This window comes from Dipteris shenzhenensis, chromosome 3 (assembly GCF_047967505.1).
Source record: "Dipteris shenzhenensis isolate YYH24624 ecotype China chromosome 3, Dip_SZ_1.0, whole genome shotgun sequence".
Lineage (NCBI taxonomy): Eukaryota > Viridiplantae > Streptophyta > Polypodiopsida > Gleicheniales > Dipteridaceae > Dipteris > Dipteris shenzhenensis.
This window is the reverse complement of record NC_141598.1, coordinates 57,292,318-57,302,329: the sequence shown is the minus strand read 5'-3', so window position 1 is coordinate 57,302,329 and position 10,012 is coordinate 57,292,318. Positions and strand designations below refer to the sequence as shown.

At 44.1% G+C, this 10,012-nt stretch overlaps 1 protein-coding gene across 1 annotated transcript; it reads right to left on the bottom strand.

Moving 5' to 3' along the window:
• Positions 1-4,099: 4,099 nt before the first annotated feature.
• LOC147904053 (plant/protein) lies at positions 4,100-8,675 on the bottom strand. The gene is made up of 7 exons (XM_087372685.1): positions 8,453-8,675; positions 7,987-8,136; positions 7,679-7,894; positions 7,450-7,571; positions 7,108-7,271; positions 4,586-4,740; positions 4,100-4,478 (listed from the first exon to the last, which is right to left on the bottom strand). The coding sequence occupies exons 1-7, from the start codon at positions 8,645-8,647 to the stop codon at positions 4,386-4,388; spliced, it is 1,095 nt and encodes a 364-aa protein (XP_087228811.1). The 5' UTR covers positions 8,648-8,675; the 3' UTR covers positions 4,100-4,385.
• Between the last annotated feature and the right edge of the window lie 1,337 nt (positions 8,676-10,012).

Here is a 10,012-nt window from a genome sequence, read left to right as displayed (position 1 = left end):
ACATTACAAGGAGGGCTGAGACCCCACTTAAGTGAACACGGCACACAGTCTAAGAGGAGTTTTGCCCACAACCCAAAATACAGAGTTGGTGGGGGCAGGTTTTGGGAGGTTGAGTCAGCCATTATGAGGTAGGCCAATCGCCTATTAAGAGGGCCCAGACACTTCTTTTGAGGCCTGGATGACTTTGAGGGATATGTATGAGCTCGACAATGAGGCTAGAATCTTATACCTCAAGACAAAACTGTATAGCATAAGTATGGATGAAGGGGAATTGGTACAAGAATACATCACCAAGATGAAGGTGATGTGGGATCAACTGGTGGCAGTTGGATGAGCTCAAACAGGATGGCAAGGCTATTGTTGGGAATGTTCCCCTAGAGCTAAGATAATTTTGTGACTACGATGACTGCAGAGCATAAGGCAATGCCAATGACTTTTGAGGATCTGGTCTAATTACTATAGCAGTAAGAAGCTCAAGAAAAGAAGCACGATGATACGAGTAAGGATGACAAGGCCCCGATAGCTCATGAGACAAGAGCAAAGGCAAGGGCAAGGGTAAGCCTAGCAAAGGCAATTCCAAAACTGACGACGGAGCAAACTCTTCAGAAGAAGACAACTTGCTTCTATAGCACTCAGCCAGACACTTTGTGAAAGAGTGGTGGATTGGTTTATTGAGTATAGGAAATGACATGGATGTATGGGAGCAAGGGAATAAACGCTAAATACCATGGTTTTATGCTAGTACTAAGTAATGTATTAAATGGCCAAGGGTCATTACATTTTTAATAAGGGAGAGTGCTTAAAAGCCTTTCACTTTTGGCATGTAATTTTGGATAAGTACGTGAGTAAAGGAGTGACAAAGAGAAAAGTATAGTAAAAGGATGCCCAAGAGAAAAGTATGAAAAAGGGATGATCGAGAGATGAATATGTGACTTTGTATCAATGGCTCATGCTCTTATTTTAATATTATAATTACTCTTGGTGTGGGATCATGAGCCACACACCTCGAGCGGGGAGATTGTACTCAGTGATTGCCTCTTATCTTTTTATGAGTTTTCGTGCATATTCGATTTTTGGTGCTATTGTATGTGTTATAATTGTTATTCACAATTCAACACTTGGGCATATACCTCCGAAAACCTCTCGGCATGTGTCTCCATCCATATTGCCTCCTGGCCCATGCTCCAAGCCTTGGTATAGTCCTAATAGGCTACGCATGTGATGACGCCCTAAGTATAGTGAGATGTCATCCATGTGGCCGTCCCCTCTCTCTCTTCTTCTTGTATGATTGTTGCCCACATAGCAACCAGGATGATGTCTATGTGGCATTTCCTCAAATCCCAGATTCACCTCCTAATGCTCTCCTTATTTGGGGGGTTATAAATGGGGACGTGGCTTATATACTTCCAACATCCCCTCTCATCGACTCATCCTATTTAACACCAACACATCGATGATGATGCTCCAGTAACTCCCATGATGTAGCCCTTTGAATCAATTTGACGTTGTCATGGCCTTTCTCCAGCTTTAAAACCAGTGACTCTTGCTTCGCCATGTCTGGTTTCTCTTTCTCATACAGTTTAGTACACAAGTCCATATTTGGCAACAGTTAATGGCACCTCCTTCAATGACGAACCGCTCTTTGAACTTGAGCTCTTCAAGTATCAGCATCCTCCAACTGACCCCCTCGTGATTTTTTAACAGCCTAAAGTCCTCCAAGCACCAAGCTCTCAGGGTCTCTTTCAACCCGTCCTCCATTTGGCTAGGTCCACAACCTAAAGTCCTCCAAGCACCAAGCTCTCAGGGTCTCTTTCAACCCGTCCTCCATTTGGCTAGGTCCACAACCAAACACCACACCCGAGACATCATATCCTAGGTAGAAATCCACTTTACTTGGATTGTCAAGCTCATGCTTTGGTTTGTGTTGTTGTCCCCCTCTAAGTCACAGTCACCGTATGACCTTGAATAATCAGGTTCTATCGAAGAATCCCCCTTTGCTTCAACAACACTAACCAAGCACTCAGATGATTCCAGGTACTCATCGTTGTCCACTACCTTCACAAAGAATCCTGACTCCTCTTCTGACCATTCGTCTATGTCTCACATCTTGACAAAAAACCCTGGGGTCCCATGTACCTAATCTTAGCAACACAAGGAGTGGCCACCAAGAAAAGTTTTCCTATTGCCACTCGAGCTGAATTCTCTGACTCTGAGCTGGCACCCTTCTTCTTCTGATCAGCCTTCTTCTTTTTGCACACTTAGCGCAATGATATACATAAAATGATTAGCCAATCATGCTAAGTCATGGTCTTTACAAATGACTACCCATTAATGTGAGTATTTCTAAATAGCATCACCCATGATACTTATTAATGGCACACGTTTAGTTAGGCGTCCCTAACTAGACCAAAGTATTAAATAGAATCCCCGCCACGCCTGGTACAATCCTATAAATACTTACGTCATTTCGAACAAGGGCTTTGAGAAGTACTTTCTCGTAACAGGTGTACAAGCAGGTTGTGGTGCCGAAAATGGCCTCGAACATGGCACAGATATGGTAGGAATTTGTAGCAAGAACAAGAGAGGGGACTGCCACATGGATGACACCTCACTACACTTAGAACGTCATCACATGCGTAGCCTATTAGGGCCATACCAAGGCCTGGAGCATGGGCCAGGAGGCAATATGGATGGACATGGCGAGGGTTTTTGGGAGGTATATGCCCAGGTGTACAAGCAAGTTGTGGTGTCGGAAAGGGCCTGGAACATGGCGCAAATGTGATAGGAATTTGCAGCAGTAAGGTCAACTACAAGGAGGGCCTACCAACCATGCTAAGTATGGAGCAGATCTAAGGGCTGGATCCTTGCCTCTCGTAGTGCGGACCGAGAGCCTCGATTTATAGATCCCCATAGGTCGGTGGGAGGTAGAGACAAAGTCAACCAACACGTTGATTGAGGCTGACCCTCATTGGGTCAATTTTGGGACAGAGGGTCACCACTACCCCCATGCCTAGTTGATAATTTTGAGCAAGACTGGAGCCCTATATAAAAGGGCCATATGGGCCTCCATATAACATCACCGATAGCAACCTTCCGAGGAGTAGTAGACCAACATCTTCTGGGCCTCATCTAGGAGAAGAGAAGAGGGCTATAGAGCTGCAAACTAAAGCTTTAAGGAGGTGCCCACATAGGTTGAGGTTCCGAACAAGGTGGAGAAATCCTTTGGACAAAGAGTCCACATATATTGAATGGGCACACAAGCTCAAAGATCTAAAGGTGCTAGGCATTTAGTAGGAGAACCTTTGGTATTGTATCCTGTCCAATTTGTGGATGAACAAAAATATAAATTGTTGCTTTTGTATTTGTCTTTGAGCACAGCCTATTTGCTATTCTGCACATACACATCAGTGTCGTGAAGTACACACACTTGATGAAGCATTGATTCCATAACGAAACACTTCTGCGTGTAATTCCTGGACTAACTATTAGTTTTCTGCTGTGCGGCATACCCTTTGTGTGAGAGTTCACTTGTCTAACACAAGATCCCATCTCTCTTTCATTCCAACTTATTATTTCATCACTCAATCAGTTAGCCTCTGCATTCAATAGACGCTAACATAGGTAACTTGACTCTTTCATTCCAACTCACGCACCCACCACAACCTATTGTACCAAAAAATTGCCTTGTTCAAAACCCCATTGAAGTTTGGCAGTTTTTGTCAATCTTAAATTTTAAGGGTCATCCTAGTGATTTGAGCACATGGGACTTGGCTCAAACTTATTGCTCACATTAATAATGTCAGTGACTCAATTTTCAGTAATTCTCAATGTGGATCAACTCTACGTTTCTACTTAACCTTATACTTCGAGTAGTTTGCCAAAGTTCAAGTATTCCTCGTTGGCTTAGCTATTGGAAAATAAATTCTCAATGCTGGAAAATGATGTGCCCACCTAATTCACAAAGTAAATTTGAAATTCTAGCTCTGATTTAGAGTTGGTTCAATTTCCACATAGGCATTCAACTCAACAGTCTCAAGCTGCAAAAATCTGATGATACCATATTGACATGTGTTCAAGGTAAGAATTGAGTTCAAAAACAGTGTTTACATATAGCTTCAATTTTAAATATGTTTCCCATTTTTCTGTCCAGATAGTTTTATGCATATAAACATTCCGGAACATTGTATGTATACATGACAACATGTGAAACGCCCATCAGCAAAAACATGTTACACTTAAGGACACCATGTTATCCAGATATTTCTTGTTCAATACCCCTTCCAATCTGGAAACATCATTGCTTTGAGGTTTAAATTTAATCTGTTTGGATGTGTAGATTAATACCCATTGCAGATCCCACTGTACATACATTAAAGTAACCCGCCTTACTTCATACCAGTCTGGTCAGAAGATGTGCTCTCAAAAATCTTGTCAGCATTTCCCACTTCAAAACCATCCCTACGGTGCCATTCCTGAATCTGCAGGATCTAAGTTTATCAGTCAATGGCCTAACATATGAAACCATTTCAGACGTACCAATTCCACATGAAATGAACAGGAAGTGAGCTTAGTATCACTCACATACCTCATTGGATGGAAGACCAGTATATTCCGGAAGCACTAGGCGTTCTGCAAATTCTATGTAAGATGCAGGGACTGTTTTGAACTGATCACCAGCAAATTGAAATGACTGAGAGTCTGCCACTGTCGAACTTTGTTGTAAACCACCATCAGGGCTCACTATCAAACAATGCAAACAAAGGCTTTGGACAAAGTGAAACAAGAGCAGTTACACACGCCACAACCCCCTCCCCACACCAAACATCACACAGATCCAAACACCCCCTCACATACACCCAAACATGCACGAGCGATTTTTGCGTCCAAACTTGATTAATAATCATCAACTTTAAAACACAGTACTAGATCTGCAGACCCCACCCTTCCCTCTCTTTTTTTTCAAAGGGACACAAGAAACAAGAAATTCAAGAGTTAGATAATGATGGATTGCCGTCAGGTTCTGCCTGTATTAGGTATTGAGGCTGTATCTAGAGGTGGTTTGAAATTAGAATACAATACCCCTACAAAAGGGTATGTTTAATCATGCACAATGAAATCTCTCTGTGTATAAGGCCCTGCATTCAGTTTATGCCCATAATCTCCAGAGAAATTTCCATATCTGTGTTGAGGGGAGGATCCCCATCTGCAGGAGACATTTGACCTGTGCTACAAGACACAATCTGTGCGCGTGAAAGGAAGCCTTTGTGGCAAGATTCTCAGCAAGTGTGATTAATAGAAACCCCCACACATCAGGTAACCAATTGAAGATATCATTGTAGTTTACTCCAGTACTCGGCTGGTAGTTTGTAGCACACTGTTGTGCCCTTGTGCCCACACCTGGCAGAGCCCCTAAATTTTATATATTTGAGTTCTCCTTTTTTGTATTCACAATGCACATGTCATGAGAGATCTAAAGAGTTGTGAAGGTATCAGGTCCCCAAGGTTCTACTCTAGTGTTTTACATCACGTATCGACCTAAGGAGCCCTTTTGTGAGGAGGGAGGAGACTCTGTTTCACTGTCCCAGCTCTACTGCCCACCACAACCTGTCCACTCATAGAGATCTAAAGAGTTGTGAAGGTATCAGGTCCCCAAGGTTCTACTCTAGTGTTTTACATCACCTATCGACCTAAGGAGCCCTTTTGTGAGGAGGGAGGAGACTCTGTTTCACTGTCCCAGCTCTACTGCCCACCACAACCTGTCCACTCATATGCAGGCCCATAAACAGTCCTACTTACCCCACATCTGGAGCCCAATGTTGGTTGCAGTCCAGCCCAATGCAAGGGCCCAGTGTGGCCCAATGGATGGCTACCTCTCTTGCAGACAGGTCTGCCCTAATGGGTGCATCAGTAATTAACACAAGAAGGAAACCAGTATGCTGTGCATATGACAGCCTATGTGCTACCCGTGTGGCAGCCTGTTCATCCCTCACCATACCTCCTATTTTCCTACAGGTGTCACTACCCTGTGCTCTCCTCATATGGGGGGCTTACATGTGGAGAGGTGACCCATATTATCAAACACCAATCAGAAAATGTGTGGGATGCCCACACACAAAAGCTAAAAAGGTGGCATTTCTAGAGACTGAGGAAAAGCAGGAGGATTTGCAGAAAACTTATGAACTTTCCAACACCATTCGAAATGATATTATGAACTGGCCTGGAATCGTGGAACCTTGTTACAACAGCCACCAAGCATTTATCCATAGGGATAAGCCTGGTTGAAACCATGTATGGATGCAAAGTTAGAATATCTTCCTCCGTGCTAGACATGGCTGTGGAAATTCAGCAAGCTCGGGCTAGGCCTGCTTGAAGGGTAACACCAACACCAAGCAGGCCCACACATATTATGGCCCCTACATGATTACGCATAGAGTTGGGGAAGTAGCATATCAGTAGGAGCAACTACCCAATTCAAAAGTCCATGACGTGTTTTGTGTTTTCATTTACTGAGACCGCATGTGGCTCAGAAATGCGCATGCGCTGCAACCTATGGATGCGGAAGGCCACCTCCTTTACATTCTGAAGCAGATCAATGGGCTTCAAAGATTGGGTCCTTCAGAATAAGGTTCACATAGAGTATCTCATCAAATGGAAGTGCCTCTGCCAAATATGAGAAATCATGGCAGCAAGAGAGCATTGTGCAAGAGCTCTCCTGCCTATTAGCAGATTAATGAGCAGCATTCAAAGCCTCACACTCTCCTTATGGGAGAGCCACTATATATAATTTTAAAAGCAAAATACTTTGGGAAGGTCCTATATTCGCCACACTCCCTAATCTGGCAGATAAGACCTCAAACGCTGCCTAAAAGAAGACCCTCTCTGTTCGATGCCGGGGTATGAACAGCCAGGAGACCTGAAGCCACTGCGGGGAGCCAAACACCCTAATCCAGCAGATAAGACTCAAGAGAAGGTCTCTTTACAATTGCTAAGATGAGTGAGTTTCCAGTTTAGGCAGGATCTTTTTTGGGTAACTGATCATTCAGTGACACATCACATACCAAACAATTAAAAACCTCCTATTTTCTTTCGTGATAAGTCCATTCTTACCTTTCAGAGCACCTCCCTCTGAATTTAGTCTGATGCCACTGTCTTGCAGAAGCTGGTTCAATCTTGAGATCTTCCGTATGTCTGAGCTCAACCGATGCACAGAAACTGTAAGGTGATTTAAAGCATATCCATTCACAAGGGTCCAAGCTGCATACTCGCTTTCCCTGAGTTCCCATCACAAATCAATGATTTCAGCCCCGAAATTGAGTCGAAAAGCATTCAGAAGATCGTGACATGATGAACAAGGCAAAAAAAATTTAAGCCTGTCCAAGATAGACTTCATCCCTTCAAAAGCAATTGCCAACGTCATCATAGTGCCCTTTTACATTGAAATCAACCGACCTTGCTAGGATCTGATAGTCATTCAGTGAAGGCGTTTGCCAAGTGAGGCTATTCAGCGCACTGGCAGTAGCAGCATGCTTGGAACATCGTGCACCGTGCTGTGTATGCTTGTGGATAACAGCCTTCATCCATGCACACACCAAGGAACATCATGAATCATGCCTTTAAAAGTTATGGCCTTGCAATCATTTAGACCGTGTTATACCCAAGCTGACAAGGGAATGCAAACCTGAACGTCACGAGATAACTGTTCGACAAGCAGCTCCGAAATGAATATCCTTGGAAGAGGCCCATTAACTCCTTCCCCTTTGCTTTCGGCGAGCCGATCCGGAGGAGAAAACCACAAGGCTCTCAGCTTTTTTGCTGGAAATCGTAATTCTTCCCGAGTTTCATAGCCCATATCTAGAAACACTTGGGCGATGGAGCTGATACCACAACCGTCAACCTGAATGACGACTCAGACCAATCAAAATTCGGAATTAACACCTGACAGCAGGGCAGAAAGGAGAGACTATGCTTCCGCTTTAAAGCACTCACCCCAAAGGTGCGGAAGGCAAAGTGATCGTAGCAAAGAGGACCGGCATCGTGTGCACGAATGAGATCCAGAGCAGCTACAGCCGTAGAATTTTTGGCGAGGTAGGGCTTCACCATGGCCGCTAACAGGCTCCTGAGGAAAGGCGCATCTGTCTGCATGGAGAAAGGAAAGGACCGACGACGAAAGCAATCCGTTAGTTAATTACGTCAGTTACTACTACTTGTGGGACTTTGTTCTTGGACGTCCTTAGCCATTGTGAAAATTTGACGATACAGAGGGAATCGCTTGTGAGCAGAGGTCAATGAATGAATTAACGCTCGGAGGTAATCCTATTCGAGGGCAGAATGGAGAGGGATCTGAGTAAGAATCTGGGGACCAAAATTGTTTGATGAGGCCAAGGGATGCAAAAATCTGTTGGTTGATTGCGAAAAAGGATCGGCGAGCAGAAGGGAAGGGGAGAGGACTTACAGAAGTGGGATGGGAGGGAGGAGAAGAAGCAGAGGAAGAAGCAGAGATGGCGATGGAAAGTTGTTGGGTGGGGAAGGAAGGAGACGAAGGATGAAAGGAGAAGGGAAGGCGGATGAGGGAAGGTGGAAACTTCCATGATGAAGATGATGATGAGATTGAAGATGATGAAGCAGAAGCAAAACTGACACTCGACATCTTCAAGAATCACAACGTAGCTGCTTGTTTGTGGCCTGGGGGGTGTTCAGTTTGAGCAAAGCACAGAATATGTATTTGTTTGTTTTTTTAAAGCTATTTTCTTATTGGTCCACGTGGACCTCCTCATCATAGCTGCTTATGTGGAACTACAGTGCCAGTTCTGCCCACAATCATTGTTGGCTTTTTTGCGTGATCTTCTGCGTGTCCCTCCCGCGAATCGCCGCTATTCTTCATGTTTCACGTGAATTTGTTCCACAGCCGCCTGCGTGTTTCCATCCGCCCGATTCGTCCCCTTTCTTCATCAACACAATTCAATGTTGTTGCACGATTGCATGCCTTCCAAGTCTTTTGTTTTGCCAGTCTTCGCTTGCCGGATTGCTTGCCTTCCACATGCTTCTTCAGTTTGCCTGTATCCGAAGTTCCGAATGGCAACACTTTGTCATTTGCGACTATTCGGGCAGGGATTCCGGGGACTGCTTTTGCGGTGCCTCTGCCATGGTGGTTCTCGTATTAATTATGGAGAATATGCACATTCGTAACGTCTTCAGTCGGCTTTGGCGGCTGATTTCCGTCGTCTTCTTCTGCCTCTATTAGCTATGAGTAATTGTGATTATGGAAATTATGGGCAGTGGGCACCTCAGCGACCTCCGACGCTGTGCATGTAATACTTCTGAATCGAATCTTCGAAGGATATCTTCCCTGCCTTATTTCCCCGTTTTTACACTTCGGTACTTCGTTTGACTCCTGACATGCCCAAAATGCGTCTGCCCATGTCGCCATTCCTCTCCACCTGCAGCTTCATCTGATCAATGTCATAATTCTAACATTTAAGGGTGAGGCCGTTCGCCAAAGATGACTTCACTATTTTGGCTGAAGTTCCTGACGGTACAACAAAAGATGACTTGAAAGCGGCTTTTGCAAGCCAAGTTTCCCGATTGGGATATGGAATGAAGGTACATACATTGTGCTTTCCAACCCATGCAATATACTTTATATTCAAAGTAATAACTTTGTGCTATTGCAGGCGTTTGGCATTCTACACTTTACAAATGTTAATGCGGACTTGATCGAGCATGTTTGCGAGGCTTGTGGAGGAGTCCGAGTTAGTAGAAATCCAAATTGACCATTTTGCTACTCGTGCCAAGGTCCTCAAAACATTGAACAAGTTCCTTCACTAACAAGAGACATCATACAACGTGGAGGAGAGCAAATTCGAGTGCACATTAGAGAACCATATGTCAACATTGTTCTTGCTTTGCAATTTCCATTCATCCAATTGTACGAGCAAGACTTAATGATGGTACAAAGCAAACTCAAAACTACAAAGCCTAGTGAGAGCTTTACCATTAATAGCTCTGGATTTGT

Bases quoted from the DNA above. Each gene is read 5' to 3' on its own strand.
- LOC147904053 (XM_087372685.1), bottom strand. From the start codon at position 8,647: ATGTCGAGTGTCAGTTTTGCTTCTGCTTCATCATCTTCAATCTCATCA. The intron at 7,572-7,678 runs GTTTGCATTCCC...GCATGGATGAAG, and splicing joins AGTTATCTCGTGACGTTCAG to GCTGTTATCCACAAGCATAC. The intron at 7,272-7,449 runs GTCGGTTGATTT...ATGGGAACTCAG, and splicing joins GACTATCAGATCCTAGCAAG to GGAAAGCGAGTATGCAGCTT.